Source organism: Dermacentor silvarum, chromosome 2, assembly GCF_013339745.2.
Source record: "Dermacentor silvarum isolate Dsil-2018 chromosome 2, BIME_Dsil_1.4, whole genome shotgun sequence".
Lineage (NCBI taxonomy): Eukaryota > Metazoa > Arthropoda > Arachnida > Ixodida > Ixodidae > Dermacentor > Dermacentor silvarum.
In genome coordinates this window covers 223,529,162-223,551,477 of record NC_051155.1, presented here as the reverse complement: position 1 = coordinate 223,551,477, position 22,316 = coordinate 223,529,162, and the positions used below count along the sequence as shown (strand labels likewise).

Sequence of the window (22,316 nt, the reverse complement as noted above, 5' to 3'; positions counted from 1 at the left end):
TTATTTAGCGATTATGCCATATTTTGTTGCAAACAATGCACAGTTAAAAACATGCCTTAGAATTGAAATAGGAGAATATTGAGCATTATGCATGGTGAGACAATGTCATTAAAAATATGTATAAGATGACATTTTATATATATATATATATATATATATATATATATATATATATATATATATAAGTGACAGTTATGGTCAGTTAAATTGGGAAGGTTTTCATTTTTGTTACTGTGATTTTAGACTTGAATTTCAATCAATAATGTATTATAACAAATTGTATGACAAAATGTAGTGCTTTGAGATCAAAATATTCACTAATCAAGGGTGCACATTAATAAAGAAACAATATTGTACATAACTGCAAGGAAAGTGTAAACAAAACACACAGAACACACAATCTAAAAACATCAACATCATGAATTTATTAAAAATAACATCTACAGAATTCCATGCTTCATTAAACATCCCAACTAGCAACAACTGTACTAAAATAGTAAGTACCATATAATATTGTAAAACTTTCTGCCAAAATAGCCTTTTCATATTATGAGAACACTTTACTTTATTGACTGTCCACAGTATTCCTGTATTAGTTACATAGGAACACTGCTACTAATAAATATTCTCTCGTCAATGATTCGAGTCACGTCGATAAAATTGTGCAAATAGATTCAAGTGGCAGATCATATAAAAGGGGCAGCATGAAACCATGCAGTACATCATTGCTGTTGGAGAAACACCAACACTCTTCAATGCAAGTTCAACAACCTAATTTGTCCATTCACGGACGCGTCGATAGAGGATGCTATCACTCTGGAAGAGAGGAAAAAAATAATGAAAATGTACACTTCATAATCAGAAGAATATGATAGTACAAACAGAAAGCAACAACATATGTACGGTATGCATAAAATGTTTATGGATCATGAGATCTGATAAAACATTAGATTTCCAAGCAGGTTGTGACTGTTGGCAGTAAAACCACACAACAGTATGTTATTTGCATATACTAGGTCAGGCTAGCAATCAAAATGCCAGGCTGTATGCCCAAGCTGTGAAAAAATGCAGCTTTTTTTAAAATTCAATGCTCTGTTAACTTTTGTCATCGACTACACGTACAAGTTTGTTAGCTTTTGTATTTTATTACCCATTGCTTACATTGTAGAATATATATATATATATATATATGCAGACTTTTTGTATTTCATCGAACTTGTATGAAATTTACTCTTCTGAAAATGCCCTTCCTGTTGCGATACTTCATGGTATGACAGTACTGATAAAAAAAAAAATAAAAGGTTTGCTGCTCCTGCACTTTGCAATACTGCTGAAGTACCTGGATTGTGTTACTGCACTGTCTTAGGTTACCAGAGTTCCCAGCTGATAATTATTATTTCTAAACACCAATGTTTGTAAACATTATTTCACTTGACAGCTTGCCTCAACTTTGCAAAGCAGGCAGCCCGCTATATAATTCGGTCAATTTCGTCGGCCTCGTTATGGTTGAATTAACCAAAGTCAACTGTATAGCTAATAAATAGTTTCTAAAATTTAGGTTCGTTTGTGAATACCAGTGTACTGGTTCTTGTTTTTTTTTTCTTTTTTTTTCTTTTTTTTCCTTTTTTTTTTTCCTCAAACACTGTCCATTGGTCATCACAAGTAGGTTTCCAAATCCTGACACAAGTTTCAAGGTTGGAGATGCTCTATTAAACTTTGTTCCATTTTTACTCGAGCTTCAACACCATCTAAGATGAACTTTACAGAGCAATGTAACTTGGTTTGTGTTAAAAGCAGGACTTTTTGTGTGAAACAGGCAGAACCACCAATATTAAGCTGTATAAACAAACACATGCATGCTTTGAAAAAAAGAAAAATAGTGTATTAGGCCTTGATGATAAATGATAAGTGGACTAAGAAGGCTACCTCTGATCAAGGTAGCTTAGTGCTCTTATACATCACCATACAATGCTTCTTCCCCAACACGGTATGATGATCGATCCCCATACAACTAAGTTTTTTTCCTTCCACTTTCTTTTTTCCAGCAAAAGTACTAATAAGAACTTGTTCTCACTGTATTAAAATTAAAATTAAATTAAATTATGGGGTTTTACTTGCCAAAACGACAATCTGATTATATGAGGCATGCTGTAGTGGGGGACTCTGGAATAATTTGGACCACCTGGCATTCTTTAACGTGCACCTAAATCTAATTACACAGGTGATTCGCATTTCGCCCCCATCGAAATGCAGCTGCCGTGGCCTGGATTTGATCCCGCGACCTCGTGCTTAGCAGCCCAACACCACAACCACTAAGCAACCACAGTGGGTTTCTCACTGGATAGCCACAAGTATTCGCAGCGCTCTTAAAGTATCCAATGAAAAGCTTTTATAAACTAAAGATATGCAATACCAGTGTCTGCATTGTAAAAATTGTTGCAAGACAAAGGCAGAATTAGCATAAAGGCCAGTAAACCATGAATACCTTAAAAATTGATTACTAAGATCATGATTAAACAGTGCAAGAAGGCAACCGCAGTTGAACCATGCACTATTAACGACTACCCCAACAAGCCATTACTTCAAACTCAAAACATCCTGAAAGCAGTAATGAGGCACGGGAAAAAACATAAAAAAACAAACGAACAAAAAAACAATGAGTGGACAGACACAGAAAGTGAGTGAGCTGATACTAACCACAGGTGGGTACTAACTGGTATGAGTTCACCTGGTAAATAGAACAGAATGTGGAGAGACACACACCATTAAGCCAAGCACAAGCGAGAGAAAGAGGACAGTGCACATAAACCTACCCCCCCTCCCCACTCCCCTTCAATTTCACCGCAGTTGGTAGAAGTATTAAATAACACTTGATGCCCATCAATCTTTCCTTGTTAACTAGGTAGCATTAAAGAAAGACGACAGCTAAGCCTGATCGTGGTAGCTGCAAACATAACAAAGATTAACCTACACTCAACCAATACGTAGCAATCATTGCACGGCAAGCATTACAGAGTCGCTGCTGTGAGCAAGACAAGGCTGGTATAATGTAACAATTCCTTTACTTCATTCAATATTTATTTTTTTCATCATTCATCTCATGACCAACCAATCGTGGTGATAACAAAGGCGGAGCGCCGCTCAGGCCACTGATGAAGCACGGAAAGGAAAAGAATTGGAAGAGAGTCGTTACCCAGCCCAGGATGAGCCAGAACACACAACAGTATTCAGCGCACATTACCATACTGTGACTGCTGCGAACACATTATAAGAGCCATGCATTAAGATATAAGCATGGCACAATAGTTCTGCATAGAAAACAAATGCAGCAGCAAATGCACTCTGAATCATGCATGCATGATGCAACAACTACGTTGCACATGTTCTACTGATGGGAACAATGGCGCTTTTATGAAGCTGAAAAAGACAAAGGCAGAGCAGCCCTTCAGCACACGCCTGAATAATTTTATAGTGAAAAGTTTTGCATTGACATTTATACACAGCAAGTGAGCCTATCAGCATGCTAACAGTGCCCCATCCTACGTTTGCGAGTCAATGCTCTCTGCCAACATTGGTCTGGAGCAATGAGGCTCAACGTGAGCAGCTAATTGATAAACACCACTGCCTCTTTGGTTGATATGAGAGAAAACAGCACTTAACAGAGTGGCATCCCCAAACCCAAGCCATATTGCATTGCGCAGTGACGCACATCATGTGACTATACTGCAGTGCATAAAGTCAGCCAAAAATTTTTGACCGAGTTCTGAATGACGTAAATTATAATGTCATATAAAATACTTGCAACCAAGGCATGTAAACTTACTTAGTAACGTTTTCCAACCAGTTTTTCCCAACTATTAGATATGGTTTGATCAGTGCCATGATCACCATGTTAAAGAAGGCCTATCCTAAGTTCACACACGTGGCTACATGCATAAACTTATATACTTCTGCACTTAAAAAAAAATAAAAAAATACTGGTGCAAACGGAGCTGAAAGACAAGAGCTTGACTTTCAGCACCTAAACAACAACTAAAGAGAATAGTGTGCTAGGCACTGAGCATACTAGAGAAAGCTGAAATCTGCACTTGACGCTGCTGCAGGCGGAGCGTGCCAATGATGTGTATCGAATCCACCAGCTGCATGTACACTTATGGCAATGCTTTGGACTGCATCACACCGTACACTTGGCAAGCCATCTATTATGATTTCAGCCAATCTTAGCTTTGTTTGCTTCTTGAAGTTTCACCGTTTTATTTCATGTCTAATTTGCCCTGAAAACGGTTCTCCAAAGGTAGAATCTGGCTACTAACACGTCCAATAAGTGAACAAGATTCTATTATTATAAGTTTATTGTTGCATGGAATCAAGTTCAAAAATTGACATTCCTGATGTGGCTAATCATTCTTTCTTTCTCTTTATTGATTTCCATTTACACAGAAAATCAACGGAGGAGTTGGAGGAAAGAAATCTCACAAACATGGCTTGGGGAACCCTCTGCCTATCTACTTGGCGTCGCACATGTTACACATTATAGAAAAACACAGATGCAGAAGAGCTAATGAAAATAGTTCAATCTTGAAAAAAACAAAACAAAAAAAAAAAACAGAAAATTGTTTAGACAATGAAATGTTACAGGAAAAAAGAAAGAAACATTGAGAAAAATAGCTGTACATCTGATCTTCACAACATACACTAACATAATAAGGGCTAAAGGAGCGTTTAAGAATTAAATTCTGACAGTGTTAGATCCTGCACATTACAGCATGTTATTTTGCACGAATTCAGCAGTCAACGCACTACGCCTAGTGTTATAAGTGGATTGACTGTACCATATTGAACACACAAATCTAGACTGAAAAATGTGCCTGCAAATGAACAATAACTAAACTAACAGGACTTGTGGTAACTAGGCAGTAATACTAAGTGAAGTTTGAAATCACCGACTGAGTACATGAATCTATCCTGCAGGACAGTAACATTAATTATACTTATTGTTCAAAAGAAAATATGAATACTCAGTCTAAAATATGAGTACTCAGTGTAATACTACTATAAAAACACTTGCTTTTGAAGTGCATGGTGTTAGCAGCTATAGTAGCGTGCATATGCCATGCAATGCTTTCTCTAGATGTTCCCTTTCAAAATGGAGCACCCTGTGCACCATGCCCTGTGATCAATGCAAACTGCAAGAGAGTCACAGACACCCATTTTCCACTGCACAGATATATTAAAATTAACACTGCAACATGCAACAATGTGAAAATGTGCACATTACCAACGCAGATTTTAATGCAGTAGCACCTCATAATAGAAGCTAAAGTGGGCAACATGCATAATATAAAATTTTTGACTAAGACATGCATATAATTAAACAGATTCGAAAGTGACCACATGCTGCCACGCCCCTTCTCTCCCCACGTTTTTTTTTTTTTTTTTTGAGGGAAATAATAGAGCAAGGAACGGTGCATTTGGCATCAGCACAGACTGTGAGCCCTTTACATTACTGGTGTGAACTCCAATACCTTCTCCTCACTACTTACAGTATCTGGATGGCAGCAGGTAAATAGGGGGAAAAAGTCACAATGAGAAACTGTCAGATCCCAAAATCAACTTATCCTCTATAAAGTGGCAGCAATAATATTACAGGTTATAGTACATTGAGTTCACAGAAAGCCAGCATGAGGTGAGCCCAAAACAAATTAAAATGTATAGAAGTCAATCTCTCTTTGTTAAAGAGCACTACGAGTGTTTGAATAACTATATCACTTGTGTTTTCAAGTGTTCACAGTGATTGGAAAGTCTTGTCAGATTTAGAAGGAAGACTCCAGAAAACAGGACACCGCTGCATGTGAGGTGACAATAAGGCTCGAGAACTTACCATATGTGAAAAATCGCTGATCGATCAATGATTTACGGCTCCCTTCAAACTAAAGTTGTTTTGCAGAGCTATACACTTTTGCCCATGCCTTTGAGCAGTTTTGAAAGTGGTATAGCTATCTTTAGAGGGCCGGCTACAATACTCCGAGTGCCTACTCAGGAAACTGCACTGCATTAAACAATTTTTTAGTCCATCAGCACAGAAAGAGTTGCACAAAGCCAGATTTCGTGAGCAGGATTGGTTGCCCAACATAGTAAAAATCCAGCACCAGTGCTTTTTTTTTTTCTTCTTCTTACAGAGTATGTACAGAAGTGCCATGTGGGCAGCTGCAGTGTCAGTCATTTGTGAACGCCCCTGTCTATCACATCTATCACAAGATTATGGCTTTATGCAGCCAAATCAAAGTAATTGCAGTGTTCTAGAAGGATATAGTGGCAAAAACAGAAGCCCAAAACTGATGCTTAGAAGCACACACTGTGTAGTGCACTTATGGAAGATTCAGAAAAAAACATTTGGCTATAGTTTTGGAAGCAAGTGCTGCCAAGACTGTCACAGGTTTTACATTTATAATGAAATACTGTCATCAAAGGCTTTTATACTCGTCTCTTGTAATGCGCAAGTTATGAAGCATAACGAATGTGCCTTCTTTCTGACAACAGCTTGATTTCTTCCATAAACATATAAGAGCAAGCTTGGCTACTTCACTGTGAGACCTTGCATGTGTACGATGATGGACAAATTCAAATGCACAAAAAATTTGTTTCAATTAGCGGTTCAGACTGAACAGGTAAGGATGCATTTCTGTTTTGTTCAGTAAAAGATTATCTTTGCAGAAGGGTGTTATATAAGAATCTGGTTTGCAGCAAACCAAATCCTCATGCTATAAATATCCCTGTAATAACTATAGGAGGGTGGTGTTTCCAATGACATTTAGGGTTGATCCAATAGTACTTTGTTTGTGCCATACCTATAAAGGGGACAAAATGAACAACTTACCTAACATTTGTCTACAAGCATTGTTTTAGTAGAAAAGAAAAAGGTATAATGCATTCATGCCAGTCTCTTGAATGCTAGTCTACTGCCAAAGTTAAGGGTACTGCAGGTCACAAACACTACAATGCAGAAGAAGTTCAATCATAATGCACAAGTGAACAAACTCCTCCTAACAATATTTGAGTTGAGCAGTTGAGAGAACATGAGCTAGGAACTATGAAAGGGATTATAGCTTACCAGGAGATGATATGTCTGTTTGAGATGAGTCATTAAATAGCATTCGGTCACTGCGCTCTTTGAGGTGTGGGCCAATCAACTGAAAAGTTGCAATAACAACAACTGCATGCAAATTACTGTTCCAAATACTGTGTGCACAATGCGCAGGAAAAGTAGCAACTCACAGGAAGTTGCAGCAGTGAAGTACAGCCAAACACAACCAAAAGGCGGGCCAACTGGAAGACAGTCAAATGTAAAGTTTATTAGTGCATGTTTAAAACGTATCAAAGAAAATACTGGCAACACTCCTGCTTGCATTGCATGTGAAGTAAAGAAAAAAAATGGTCTTGGTGTAATATGTACTAATTCAAAACTTTTAGTGCACAGAACCTTCAATTTTAACTGTGTTCAGTAAACATTCAGACAGGCAAGCTACCTGATTACTTTTAAAGGTTAATTTATGCAACCTGTAATGTGGATCGACACCTCAAATAAAAAAATATATACTTGCTCAAAAGATGGAGACAAAACAACAATCTGAATATTTTGAGGTCAGCTCAGTGCACTGATGAGATGCATCTGTGCATTACATGATGGAAGTGACCTCCAGACTGCTTTGCTAGAAGTTCTACTTAATTACTAAAAGCCCCACTCGGGGGGTTACATGAAAAATAAACCTTACTGCAGAAAGGCTTCTGGGCTGACGATCAACTTTGCAGCCTAGGAAAAGTTGAAATAAAGGTAACTTTTCAAAATATGAGCAACTTGAAATGAAGAGTAAGGTCACATTCCAGCTGGATTCTAGCTATTTAGAACCAGGATACTAGAACCAGCTATACTCCACATTTGGACACAGCCATTTGACCCTGACAACTAATGAGCATGGTAACACCCTCCCTCCTTTCAGAAACCTTTAGAATGGAAATGTAGTCTGCTACTCTTATGAAATTATGTAAATTATTCAAAGTGTCTATATGTATGCTCTAGATCCACCTTCATCATTTTGGAAGCTTTCCAATTCCTGCAGCAAAGAAGGGACCAAGTTGTTGTATCAAGGCCAGCACCAGACCACACCGCTTCCTTTAGTTGCCTGAATACATCCTGTGTGGCTCATTCCTCATTACTTGGGAAGGACGAAAATGTGAAGTTCTGAATACGAATAGAATATTATACACTAATTATGTGTATTTGTATTCGAAAAGGAACTACTCGGTATTTTCAAATATTTAAAGCTAACCAAATATTAATTTGTAACAACAGACCTTTAAAGTCTCGTTACTGTTTTCCGTCTGCTGAACAAGGTATTGCAAATTATCATAAGCGAGACAAGGACAAAAGTTGCGAAGCAATGCAGAAACAAAATGGGTAATGTAATAATGTAAATTTTGTTTCCAGTTTCACAGCAGAAGCCTACATGACAACTTGTGATTTTTTTTGTAGTCTGTCATTTATTTTTTTTTGGCAGTCTAGTCAATAGAATCTTTACATTTACGCAACGACCACTGATATTTTTCTCGCAGAGGGCCCTTTTACATGTGTTTATGGCACCCAATTCTGTTTAGCAGCTTTTTTTTTATTATTATGTATATTTTTTTAAATTTAAAGGAATGGACAGGGAAGTACTTGAGCAAGATTGTGGGCTCCCATTTGCCTGCTCAGATGTTATTGCCTAGTGACTAAGCATACTCATGTTACCATGTTACCATGTGAAAGCCTCTAAAGCCGGCCGTAATGTGTGCCGCCTGCAACTGCATTGCCTAGCAACCACCTCGCAGAGTGACGCGCGCTATTCTCGGGAGAGAGAAAGAGAAAATGAGAGCGAGAGGGCGACAGAAACAAATTGTAGCAGCACCAACGAGGCAACGTGCAGAGGTGCTGCCGACGCCATTCGCGCTTCTCCGTTTCCCCGCATTAGCGCCGAACGCTCGCAGTGTCCGTGACTGCAGCAGGCGCCTCTGGCGGCGGCGCGGCCGGGCTCCCACCAGCTGCGCGCTACTGCGCATGCGCCGTGACGTCACCCCGGCGTGTCGTCCACTGTGCACCACCCGTACACTATGCATAGCTTTCGCCCCACTTTGCCTACATGTGCTCAGACTGCAAGTGCTTCGCGAGGTGTTCCCCGATGCCACGGACCACGAGGAAATGCTTATACACTTCGTATAACTTAGCATCACTTCGTACAGCCAGGACCAGCTAGGAATCGATCAGCTCCGCTGTGTCTTTAGCCTTGTGTCACTAGTGCAAGCTACCCCAATTTTTTTTCTTAGAGACAAATCCTGAAAGTCACTCATGCTGCGGCATGGCTTGCAACACTAACTCTAAAAGCCCGAACTGCCTGGCCGCAAGATCGTCTTGCACCTTGCGAGCGTCGAAGTGCTTGTTGTGCATTTTTATTCAGGATAAGGTAGAAACTGATGCCCTGCGGAAGCAAACCAGCCTGTGCGGATATGCATTGTGCTGCCATCAGCGCACTTGCACTGCAAATCACACATGAATGTGCTCAACCATGTGTCCGTTACAATACGCCATTCTAACAGCCGATAGTCATCAGTCAGCAATGAGTCAACAAGGCAGACGCTGTTAAGATTCGAAAGTGGCTTTCAGCCTGCAGAACACCTGAGTCTATTCTCACTGATGTGTTCCTGTAAGCACGAATGAAACTCGTTCCGTGTGGACTGTGGATCTGTGAATTGCACAGCGGTGAGCCTTGCACACCGCTTCCACTAAGGTCTTACCACAAAGGACGGATGTGGCGTGTGGTGGTTTTGCGAAATCCAAATTGTAATGTTTGGATTTGCTTTGTAATCTGTCTAAGTGGGAGTTGGGGTCGGATTTGTTTGGGCCGCTAGCAGAACCATAAAACGCCGTTCGCAGAATTTGGAAAGTTTGAGAGCCATCCACACTTTCTTGTGAAATGCGCATATTGGACTGGGAGGCCCTTTGCGAATCTGACGCCCCCCCCCCCCCCCAGCATGGGAATACTCCTTCCGATAACAAAAAGCCGCAGAGAGTATGCTTCACTGCATTACACAGCTGTGTTGTGATGAAGCTTACTAAAGCAAATCCGCCATTATGCAGTGCAAATAAGACCCTTCATCATCAAGCCCTTCGTATTTTGAGGCATGCACCTTGCTCCTTTTACCTCCAGTGCATGTATTGTCCTTCAGATTCAATGCCTTGTTTGACAGTCTCTGCCAAAACGGTGCAGTTTCGTCCGCATGAATATTTCCGATGACGCGAGAAGTGATTGAGTTCCCTTTTGGAAAAGTGCACTTACAAGGGCGCTCCGTTCGATATATAGTTTGTGGCGGTGAACAGGAGTTCCATATACACTTGGTACAGTGCTATCCTTTTGAATGGGACTTCCAGGGGGATGATATGACCGTTCGATATACAGTTTAACCTCAATGAAAGAAGTCAGTAAAATCAGCAATTTGCTTCGTTATTTAGTAATTTCCTTATATTTAAACTCAAAACTTTTACAGTAATAAATACAGTTGCTGATGCATTTTTCTTACACAAAAGGGGCCATAAAGTTTTCCACATTATTGGGCAATCGAAAAAGCAAGCCAGAATGAGGGAAAAAAATTTTTTTTTTTAAATTTGAGAGTCTGCAAAGAAATACAGTGTCCTGCCATGCCGACAATATTGTCATGTGCCTTGAGAGAGAACTGGTGATGTGATGTTTAATGAGGGCAGCAGGCTCCTGAAAAACACGACAGTGGCACCTGGCTATCGATGATGATGATGCCTCAATCAATGGCACAACCCACTGTGGGGGATAGGCGGGCAGGTAGCAGGGGCACCTCTTTTTTCTTGTCCGTGCCTGCCTCTTAGCACTATACCCACTACTGCAGGTGGCAATATCTTCACATAGGTGGTAAGAAACAAAGCCAGGCATGCTTTCAGGTCCACTACGCGCCTGCGGCTGATAGTGTCTCCTGAAGTCGGACCACGCTATCACGAAAAGCACACGCTGAGACGAGCGAATGCTTTGTCTGCCTCTCGCTTCGATGCATCTCCGAAATTGGATATTATGCGACATCCAGCAAAAAACCTGTGGGAGGACAGTGCACATGAAGCCACGACCTCCTCTGCTTGCTTGGCCTTTGCACCCAACACAAATTACGTCCAAGATGAACCACGCAGACCGCGTATGTTCACAGCTGTGCTGACAGCGTTGTGCAGCCCCGGCCATGCTAGAAAGGGAGGCATGCCAAGCTGCCCCCCACTCGCTACCTCCCCCCCCCCCCCCCCCCCGCCCGCCCGCCTGCCCCCACCCACCCCCTTTTTTTTCCTTGCTCGCGCGGTAAGAAGGCGCTCACCAAGCCACCATCATTCTCGGCTCACCCTTGCACATTTTCATTTGCACTCAAAGCATACAGTGCGTGGGGCGTGCTAGGGTCTTATCGCACTTGGACATTATACGGAACATGACACTACTCCACTTGGGCAGTCACTCTTGGTTATGCAGCGCGTGATTTGAGACCCAAGTTCTCAAGCAGCCGCTTGTAGTTCAACAATTTGACCATCTGCATCCACAGAAGTTTCCATTTATTGTCTTTGTATTCCTTCGCAGTGGCAGTGAAATTTTTTATATTTAAATTGTGTATAAACGCACTTCATTATACTGAGTTTCTAAATACATTGTGTTCTACGAACAAGAAGTTATTAAAAGTTAAATACTTCGTTATGTTGAGAATTTCATTCTATTGAGGCTTAACTGTAGACAATAATTCGATATATCCAAGTTTGATATAGTATCCAGAATTGACTGTATATGCATCTGCATTTGAATATTCAATATTCAATGCTTATACTATTTGTACTCAATTTGTATTAGAAGAAACACAGTGTAGACCGCTCATAATGCAAGTTGCCGGAGTCGCAAATATCCGCACTATAAGCAGTACCGCACTATAACCAAAACAACTATATTTTATTGCGATAATGGACACTACAGGCGCATTTCCGCCGTCGCTGTCACCGTGCTTTAGGTTCCGTATTCGCTTACTAAATAAATTAATAAGCACGGTCTCATGTGTGCACAAGCAAACATGAACACATCTCGCTCATTGACCGTGGAAATGAACTGTCAAAACGCTCGAGTGACGAAACGCTGCGAGCGAATTGACATTGTTGCTATCATGCCTCTCGCTTCAACGCGACCTATAAGCTGCGAAAACATGGCGCGCGGCGGACTTTCCCCGTCGCAGATTGCTTTCAAGATAACACCAAGGCGATCGCATCGCCAAGTGGATCGTCGCAGATTACGTCCTACTTCGGTCTACTGAAACCGTTCCGCATTGCTTTGCTGGCGAAAATCCTGCCCTTGTTCTGTTTGCGCGAAAATGCGAAAATCCTGTTTGCGCCAGTCCCGAATGCAAGTTTCGGATTCTCCGAACGCCCGTGATGCGGCCCGATTTCCATCCGTCTCCGCACACATGATCACTTTCCTTTTAAATGCGGCATCATAATGAACTCGGTACTTCATGCTGATAGAGCAGACACAGAGAACGTGAAGACAGACGGTAGACTATTGCCTAAGCATGTGTACTGCAGCACATGGAGGAAGCTACGGTAGCTAGGCTCGAGAGTAGCTAGGCTCGACGCACGTGCGAGGCGGCTATTTTGAAATGCCGACGGCTATATGGTAACTCAGATTTAGGGTCAAACTCGATTCTAATGCGCACGCAATTTTTTGACCTGTTTTATTGAAAAAAAAGTGCGCGTTAGATTCGAGTAAATACGGTATTTGTGGCTTGAGGGGAGCGTTTGCCGTTTAGGTTGACTGCCCAACTTCCACGCAGCCGCACTGTTACCGGTATTTTGTGTCCCGCAACTACACTATAAGCGATACACGTATACATAGAGTGCTATGGAAAAATTAAGGGGAGTCTGAAAAGACCATATTATATCCGGTCCGGCACTATAAGCGGTTATGTGGTCTATACAGTATATATACGCCCAACTCTACTCATCACAACTGCTCCTTTTTTACCAACCGCTAAAACCATGCAAACACTTAGCCAGATTAATGCTCTTTTTCGTTAGAAACATGATCACACATCACTGCTCCGCTACTACCAACAGAGGGATCGCTACCATGACAAGTTGACACCACATTGTGCATGTATAATTCAACGTGCCAAGAAGGGAACATTGAACATGTTACATTGCCTAAAAATTTTTTCAAGGTGTTCCTGCTCATGTACTGTCCCTAGGTAAAAAGATCTTGATCAAATTTGCATGACCCTCGTAATACCCTCTTTGGAAAACCTTCTGGCTGCACTACCAACTAAACATAGTCATAACAAGTCACAACTGAGATGTAAATACCTTCGTTATGTAAGAAGGTAAGAGGTAGCCAAGTGATTTTCGTGCATTGTATTGCTTCAACGCAAACTGAGCAGCGAGAACGAAGCACATGCAAAGGTATAAGCTGCTGTCGCACCTAGACTCAGCCCCCGACGCAAATTGCTTTCAAGATGGGCGCGAGCGGCTGTGCATTGTGCAGTTGCTACGCCTCCCCCGTCCCTCCCAGCACCATGCGCACAACAGAATACGGTGCGTTTCCTCCCCGCTTTCCTCCCTCGAACGTGGAAGATTGAGCCGGCGCTGACGACAAAAATGCATATGGAGTGCCGATATGATTGCTATCGCAATAAAAGTAGGAGACACACGGTACGATTCGGCGTCCGCTAAAGCGTCCGATACAATCGTATCTGCCGGACGCTTAATCGGACACTTAATCGTACTGTGTCTCTCCTAGTTCAGGCAGCAAGTTCAGGGTGTGTTCATACATGAGGAAAAGAAAAAACACACTTCTTGATTGGAAAAGTGGGGGGTCCATTCACTGCGCAAGTGCGTTCATTACGAGAGTAAATAAGGTATATCCGTGTCTGTTTTATCGAAAACCAACTGCATACATATAAAATGTCCTAAAATTAAATGACAAGATGTATGAAACCACAGTGATTAGGCACTTGTGTCATTTGGTTAACTATAAAAGAGACAACACACCAGGTAAAGGTTGAAGCCCAAGTACAGGAGCCCGAACAGTGCCACAGCAAGGTAGATGGCCCAGTGAGATGGGAGGTTCTCACGCACGAAGTTGCTCACAAAGTACAAGTTGATACCAATCACAAGCATTGACAGCAGGCTAGCTCCTACTTTGGTCAACCTGAGTCAGCAAGCAAAAGCAAAGGAGCAGTGAAACTGATCTGTGACGTCCAATGCTATGTTGACTGTTGAGAAACACTGGCTCTGCTACACACCGTTTTTTTTTTTTTTTTTTTCATGCTGACAACACATGTAGCACCGCACAAAGAATTATCAAAAGACTGTCAAAATGTAATAACACTGGTATGTAGCATGCACCTCTATGTCAGTATTGACTCAATGCTGCTTTCGACTGCCTTATCATTTCTTTTAAATAGCTGTGTGTTCTCAGATGCCATTTATACAAACTAAGGCAGCCTGCGAAACAGTCTCTTGCTTGTTGCAATTCTAGTGATGCTACCTTTAGCTGGCGTTCTTGGCAAAAAAATATTGGGAGCATTTATATTATGGACGTCATCTTACTCATCTGTACATAACCATCACCATCGCTTCACATCTTCATCTTCGGCACGCTAGCAAGTGCTTTTGGAATAAAAGCGTTGGCTAAATCGTTGAAGCAGCCATCAGCGGTGTTTGCTGAGGTGTTCGCTGGCCTGCATGGCAATGACGTCAAAGTATGGCTGGGCAACTTAGATCAAATAAGCTCCTTCACTCACTAGGATGATGCTTCTAAATTAAGGAACATTGCCTTCTACATCACTGAGGTCGCCAAGACATGGTTTAAGAATCACAAGCAGGACTTCTCTGATTGGTCTTCTTTCAAAGAGCATCTTCAGCGTATTCTTGTCACACCTATGGTCCGCTCTGAGGTTGCAAAGAAGAAGCTCTCTGAGTACGTGCAGCATTATGGCGAGTTCTACTCGTCATACATTGAGGATGTTCTCGCGCTTTGCTGTCGCGTCTACAATGCCATGCCAGAAACTGATTGTGTCTGCCACCTTCTCAAAGACATCGGATCTATCACTTTTAACGCCTTTGCAGCGCAAAATCCCACGAGTGTACACAACGTCATCCCTGTGTGTCAGCGCCTCGATGCCTTGCAGTCATATGTTTGCAGCACGATTCGTCCGACAACCCCCTTGACAAGAAGTGTTGAACTCTGAGCTCTCATTCAAGCTCTCATTCGTGAAGTGGAAGCTTATGATTTGTCAGCTTCCTCCAGCGCTCATGTTCATCCTGCTGCTATGGGCCTACGTGGCAACATTAAAGAGGACCTGGCCTCTCTGAACAGCGCCAATCATCCAGCCACTTCTCGCTGCCACCACCTTCACACGCCCACATCGCTGCAATGCCACCCGTATCTCCTTGTACCAAGTCGCTTGTGCTGGATCAAGGTCACTTAACACCTTTACTTACACGAGCACCCAACCCACCCGACTTCTCTTCCTGGCGTCAGTCGCACCCGACATGCTACTACTGCGGCGTACGAGGGCACTTCTGGTTTTGCAGACACCGCCAACATGATGAAAGACGTGGCTACGCTGTCATTTAACGCAATGCACCTTCTCCTCCTAGATCATACAACCGATACTTTGATAATCCATCCTCTCACAAATCTCCATCTCTGGCTGGCTTCTCCAACACGCCCCCGAGTTCACGTGCCTCGAGACGCCGCTCCCCATTGCCATTCCGATGGTCTGTTTCTCTTCTTCGCTCGGCGTCTCAGCTCCCTGTCCAGCGCCAGGACAACTAACCAGTGCAGTTTTAGGAGGGAAAGCTGCAGTTTCGCAAGCTGTTATAAGTCCTCCTGAGCAACCGCCAAACATGTTAGCGCTGTATCCGCGTCGTACCTCTGTCTCTCGTCCCTTTTCGTGCGCTAAAAAGTAGAAGTCATGGAATACCAACATGCCCAAACTTACGCTCTTTCATGTTATCGGTGTCTGTGAATGGTTTGTGGTTATTGGCTTAGGTTGACACGGAAGCTACTATTTCTGTTATGTGTGCGGGCTTGTGCTCTCGCCTGAAAGAAAGTGAAAACGCCTTACAATATAAATAAAATGTTAAGAGAACAAACAATGCTGACATTAACCATAAAGATTGCATCCATCCATACTAGTAGGTGAAAATTATTAAATCACTATCCACTTGAAATATTAGAGGGAACAAATTTCAATAAATTTTACCAGAGTTTATCAAGGTGAATATGGTTGCACGTAGTGTTCATATTTATATTATACTATATCTGGCATATTGAACAAATAAAATGAAAGAATTTAGGACCAACTAGAACACATTATTTTGTGCCACTGTCACCATATCATGGGATTTTTTGAACGATTTCTGCTTGTATACTTGGGTAGTTCAAGACCTAAAGTATCTTTGGCAATCAGGTATGCAGCAGTGTTGGGTTCTTACTCATAATAAATATTCTACTGAAAGTTCCCCAGAGGCATTTGCGTTTCGTTTTCTCATGATAGCACAAAAGAAATGGAGCTCATGTTCCCTTGTACAGTGTATGTGCTTCACAAAAGCGCAAGCAGTTCATACGTTCCATTCTTGAATTCGCCCATGAATGCTGCCGACGTCGTGAAGGTCAGGGTGGGGATGAGAGCGAAGGGCAGCTGCAGGCTCATGAGTGCATTGAGCAGGTCATTCATCCCAGAAAGCTGCTCAATGTTGCCAAAGACAGCACACAAGATGGTTGGTGCAATGGCAATGAGCCGAGTGATGAGCACTCGCATCCACCGGCTGATGGGCAGGTTTAGGAATCCCTGCAGTTGGCAAACAAGGTGTGTTCAAAGAGTTAAGATAATGCCTTAGTGTCTGCAGTGAAATAAAGTCAGTCTCTACGGCAGTGCAACTGTTACAAATCCATGAATGTTCATTAATAGGTGAGGCCTTCGTGCACAATGTACCTGCCAGTACAAATGACAAATTCGACACTCTACCCATAGAAATTAATGGAGGTACAACGGCCATTTTTCAATACATCGTACTCTTACAGTGAATGCTCTGACTCCGCTTATACGAAACAAAACAAACACGTTAGGAAAAAACAAAACAAAATATACTTCCCCAGAGCCCCACAAATGTTTTAAGACAATTTTTTTCCTGAATGCGCTCCGCAAAGCAAGTAAAAAGAAACGGGAAGTGACATGACAGAGCAAAAAAAGAATAACATTCAGTGATGCACGTGAGTTGCGCCTTATCGCTCGCATCAACAGGTTACCGATTCACGAGAAAAATGAGCAGAAGACTAGGAACTCTATTTGATTCTCGTGTGGTTCACTGCACCAGTGCTTAAAAGGTTCAGGTGATGCCAGTGCAGCGCATAAGTGGTGCAAAGGTGCCACTACACCATGTTTACATGTTCTTAGATAATGGTGTCGACTAACCTCAACGGCAATGAACATATGTTCCTTCATTCCGTTGCACATACTCCTCAAGGACTACCAGATGAGCAAGCATACCTCTTGGACAACCTTGGAAAGGCTGTTGTGTGCACTAAAATAGGCCACCATTACCTAATTCTTATAATAAAGAGGCGGTTTTTCAATTACTCTGTCCGGCTACATATGCTCTTTTTGGGTTTTAAAGGTAAATCTAGAATTAAGAAAGTATTGATATTTTTTAGAATTATAGCGTTCGTTATAAGAGGGCTTTGTACTTTACTTGTGCACATCAAAAACACAGCCACATACCTTTTCAAAATGAAAACAGACTGAGAGTAAGGTGTACATTTCAGTAAGAGGTGTGTCTATATTGTGTTAACATGGCCCACAATAGCAATATGCATGTGTGACCTCGTCAATGCCATATTACAGTGTCAACTAGTTGTATAAGAAAGCACATAGAATGCAAAAGCCTACACTTGTAAAAATTGCTGTTTCAATGCACTAGGTTAGACCAACAAGGACCACTATACATCTAACGATACACTCATGTGATAAATGCAGAGGCACTTGGCTCCTTAAGAACACAAAAACAAATCATGCAGAATTCACCATCAAGTAAGATGTTTTCTCATGAGGTGCATCACTATCTTTTACAAAAACTCTTTTGTACGTGTTTACATTTGCCTACCTCGAGGGAGCAGTGGAGAACTGACTGTTGGCAAAACTTGTTGCTGCCTCAATTGTCCCCAACTCCCCCTCCTCTTCAAAGGAGCATTTTCCACTTTTTAACTCCAGCTGCCAGATCTCGAGTGGCAGGTTCAAATACATGTCGCTTCAGAACATCACGGTATTGGCCAAGCCGAAAAGGGCTCAACTGTGTTGCCTTTCATGACGCAGCAGCTGCCATTTGCTTCACCAGCTTTGCGCACTTCAGCTCAACTAGCACAGGAAAGCATGGGCTGTTGCTTCCCACAGCTCTTGGCTAGTATATGCTGGAGATCCTGTAATGTGCTTTGGTTGGGAGCTCAGTGCGTGTTCTTATGTAATGTGTTCACTCGCCAGTGTGCCGCCAAGGTTGGCAGCACAGAGCAAATTCACTCGGCAGCTTGAACAAATACTAGTTCCCTTCTTTGAACAGGTGTCACACGTTCCCAATGACAATCAAGCTGATGCTGATCAGTACCAAGCCCAATAGAGATCGAGCTTGATCAGGATCAAATTTCTCGACCACAAAGCTTCCCTGCGGTCGAGAAAGCCTACAATGGGCAGACTGGCAACTGCGTGAACAAGCGCCTCTGTCAGCACAATAATAATTTAAAGAGAATGCCTACCTCTCATTTTTCAGCACACTGTAAAGCATGTGGTTGTAAGCCTTTCTTTGATCGAACTAAGATCATTCGTCAAAAACAAAGACAAAAAAAAAAAAGAAATCTTGTGAACTTGCAGACACCTATTCACATACAAAAGATGCATGATGATTGCATGTCAGAGCCGTCAATTTCTTTGTTAGATTGTGAGACACAAATGCTTGGTTATCTATTTCATGTGACTTAATAACATGTGCATGCAGATGGTGTCCTTTTGCGCATTCTTTCTTAATATTGTCACGAGCCTCTAGAAGTGGACTTGAAGGTTTAATAACCCGTAGAGCAGCTGGCTCTCGGAAGACGCGACCGTCGGGGCTGGCTCGAGCAGAGAATGGAGCGCGCGGTCTTCTTTCTTCTCTTGAGCTCGACCCACTCTTGCCCTCGACCCACTACCTACAGGTGGCAATATCCCCCCTTCCGAACAAAAGCATCGCCTCGATGCTAAAAAAAATAGGCGTAGAAGACAACGACGAAGAAGGCAGGCAAAGCGAAAGTACACAAAAAAAAGTAGCCGTCACGCCGGCACAGTCAATGAACGAAGAAGCAATCTCCCAAAGATAAATGAAAAGTAGAAACAAAGAAGGGAATGAGAGAACAAAAAAAAACGAAAACAAAAAAAGTTACGGACGCGCAATGTACGGCTTCATGCGCACAACATGAACTATGTCTGAGCTCGGTTGTCTTTGTGTCCTACTCCGTGTCTGCGATGATGTGTCCGGAACAACTTCGTAGTTTACGTCACTGACGCGGCGGAGCACTTTATACGGACCGAAATACCGGCTTAGCAGTTTTTCACAGAGACCACGACGGCGAACGGGGGTCCACACCCAAACTTGGTCCCCGGGGTTGTAGGACACGTCCCTGTGGCGGATGTTGTAGCGTCGTGCGTCTGCCTGCTGCTGCTGGCCGATATGCAGCCGCGCGAGCTGCCGGGCTTCCTCAGCACGCTCTGCAAATTCCTCGGCGTCAGTTGTCAATAGGTCAGCGTCTTGACACGGCAGCATAGCGTCCAGCATCGTCTGGACTTCGCGACCGTAGAGAAGGCGAAAGGGCGTGAAGCGCGTCGTCTCTTGCACGGCGGTGTTATACGCGAAGGTCACGTAAGGCAAGATCCGATCCCATGTTTTGTGTTGAACGTCTATGTACATTGCGAGCATATCTGTGACCGTCTTATTCAGTCGCTCGGTAAGTCCGTTGGTCTGCGGATGGTACGCGGTCGTCTTGCGATGCCTGGTGTTGCTCAATTCAAAAACCTCGTCCATAAGCTGCGCTGTGAATGCTGTCCCTCTGTCAGTTATTACAGTGGAGGGAGCACCGTGACGCAAGACGATGTGGCGCATGAAGAAGTGCGCTACCTCTGAGGCCGTGGCTCGTGGGATCGCCTGCGTCTCAGCATAGCGTGTTAAATAATCAGTCGCGACGATCACCCATTTGTTGCCGTCGGCAGAAAGGGGAAACGGTCCGAGAATGTCCATGCCGACTTGGTCGAAAGGCGTGTGAGGTGCTTCAATTGGCTGAAGTAAGCCAGCCGGTTTAACGGATGGTGTCTTGCGGCGCTGGCATTCACGACAGCCTTTAACGTACTGTTTGACGCTTGCCGAAAGCCCGGGCCAATAGTACATTTCGCTTACTCTAGCGAGTGTTCGTGAAAAGCCTAAATGACCAGATGTCGGTTCGTCATGGCAAGCGAAGAGGACGTCGTCGCGCATGTCCCTTGGAACCACCAGGAGGTAAGCACGGCTGGTCGAACGAGCATTCTTCTTATACAGCACGTTATCTCGCAGACAGAAGGACGTCAGCGAGCGGGACAGATGGCGTGGTATGGTTGTGTCGCGACCCTCTAAATGATCGATGATCGGTCGAATCTCACCGTCGTCACGCTGCCGTCTGCTCAAGTCCGACGAACTAATGGCGCCCAGGAAGCCGTCATCATCCTCTGTTTCCTGACTGGCAGGATCAATGGGTGCGCGGGACAGCGTGTCAGCGTCTTCATGCTTACGGCCAGACTTATAAACGATGGTGATGTCAAATTCCTGTAGCCGCAAGCTCCACCGTGCCAGTCGTCCTGAAGGGTCGCGCATGCTTGCCAACCAACAGAGGGCATGGTGGTCCGTCACTACTTTGAAGGGACGACCATAGAGATAGGGGCGAAACTTGATGATCGCCCACACGACCGCGAGGCACTCCTTCTCCGTAGTCGAATAATTCGCCTCGGCACGGGACAGGGAGCGGCTGGCATACGCTATAACTCTTTCCACTCCATCTTGAAGCTGGACGAGCACTGCGCCAAGGCCAATGCTACTGGCGTCGGTATGCACCTCAGTATCAGCATCATCGTCAAAATGTGCAAGAACGGGTGCTGACTGAAGGCGCTGTCGTAATTCAGCAAAAGCCGCCTGTTGCTCATTATGCCACACAAATGGCGTATCGTCTCTTGTAAGGCGTGTCAGGGGTTCCGCTATCTTCGAAAAGCCTTTAATAAACCGGCGATAGTAGGCGCACAAACCCAGGAAGCGCCGGATGGCCTTCTTATCGGCAGGAGCTGGAAACGCGGCCACAGCGGCAAGCTTGTCTGGATCGGGTCGGACCCCTTTGGCGCTTACTACATGACCGAGGAACTTGAGCTCTTCGTAACCAAAGTGGCACTTTTCGGGCTTAAGTGTGAGGTCTGCCGATCGGATGGCTTCTAGCACACTCCGTAGGCGGTGAAGATGCTGCTCGAACGTTTCAGAGAAGATGACCACATCATCCAGGTACACAAGACAGGCCTGCCACTTCAGTCCAGTAAGGACAGTGTCCATCATTCGCTGGAAAGTAGCCGGGGCTGAACACAAGCCAAAAGGAAGCACTCGAAATTCATAGAGCCCATCTGGAGTCACAAAGGCTGTTTTCTCGCGGTCGCGTTCGTCTACCTCGATTTGCCAGTACCCGCTTTTTAAATCGAGAGAAGAAAAGTACTGGGCGCGCCGTAGTCGATCTAACGAGTCGTCGATACGCGGCAGCGGGTACACGTCCTTTTTAGTCACGTTGTTGAGCTTGCGGTAGTCGACACAGAAGCGTAGCGTTCCGTCTTTCTTTTTGACAAGAACGACCGGAGATGACCACGGGCTGTTGGAAGGTTCGATGACGCCATCGTCAAGCATCTCTTGGACTTGCGTACGTATGGCTTGGCGTTCTCTTGCCGACACGCGGTAAGGCTGCTGGTGTATCGGGCGTGCGTCGTCGTACGTGATGATCCTGTGTTTAGTGATGGAAGTCTGGCGTACCTTGGAAGAATGTGCGAAGCAGGTCCTGAATTCAAGCAAGAGCTTGCGCAGTGCTGTCTGGCTATCGGTGGACAGTTCAGAATTGATGTCAAGATGGCCCAGAGACGTGTCTGCTGTCTCCACTACTTCTGACGTG

The 22,316-nt window shown here is 43.6% G+C and overlaps 1 protein-coding gene across 3 annotated transcripts in view; it reads right to left on the bottom strand.

Moving 5' to 3' along the window:
• Positions 1-402: 402 nt before the first annotated feature.
• Positions 403-22,316, bottom strand: part of LOC119442730 (natural resistance-associated macrophage protein 2-like) — a 37,546-nt gene continuing 15,632 nt past the window's right edge. For 2 of the 3 annotated variants that reach the window (XM_037707722.2, XM_049662344.1), the window contains 6 exons: positions 16,700-16,923; positions 14,114-14,273; positions 7,276-7,326; positions 7,112-7,190; positions 2,698-2,728; positions 403-816 (listed from right to left, as the gene is read on the bottom strand). In XM_037707722.2, coding sequence (XP_037563650.1) covers position 816; positions 2,698-2,728; positions 7,112-7,190; positions 7,276-7,326; positions 14,114-14,273; positions 16,700-16,923 — 546 coding nt within the window. In that variant the 3' untranslated portion in view covers positions 403-815. The remainder of the gene's footprint in view (positions 817-2,697; positions 2,729-7,111; positions 7,191-7,275; positions 7,327-14,113; positions 14,274-16,699; positions 16,924-22,316) is intronic. The other variant, XM_049662345.1, reaches the window with a different exon arrangement.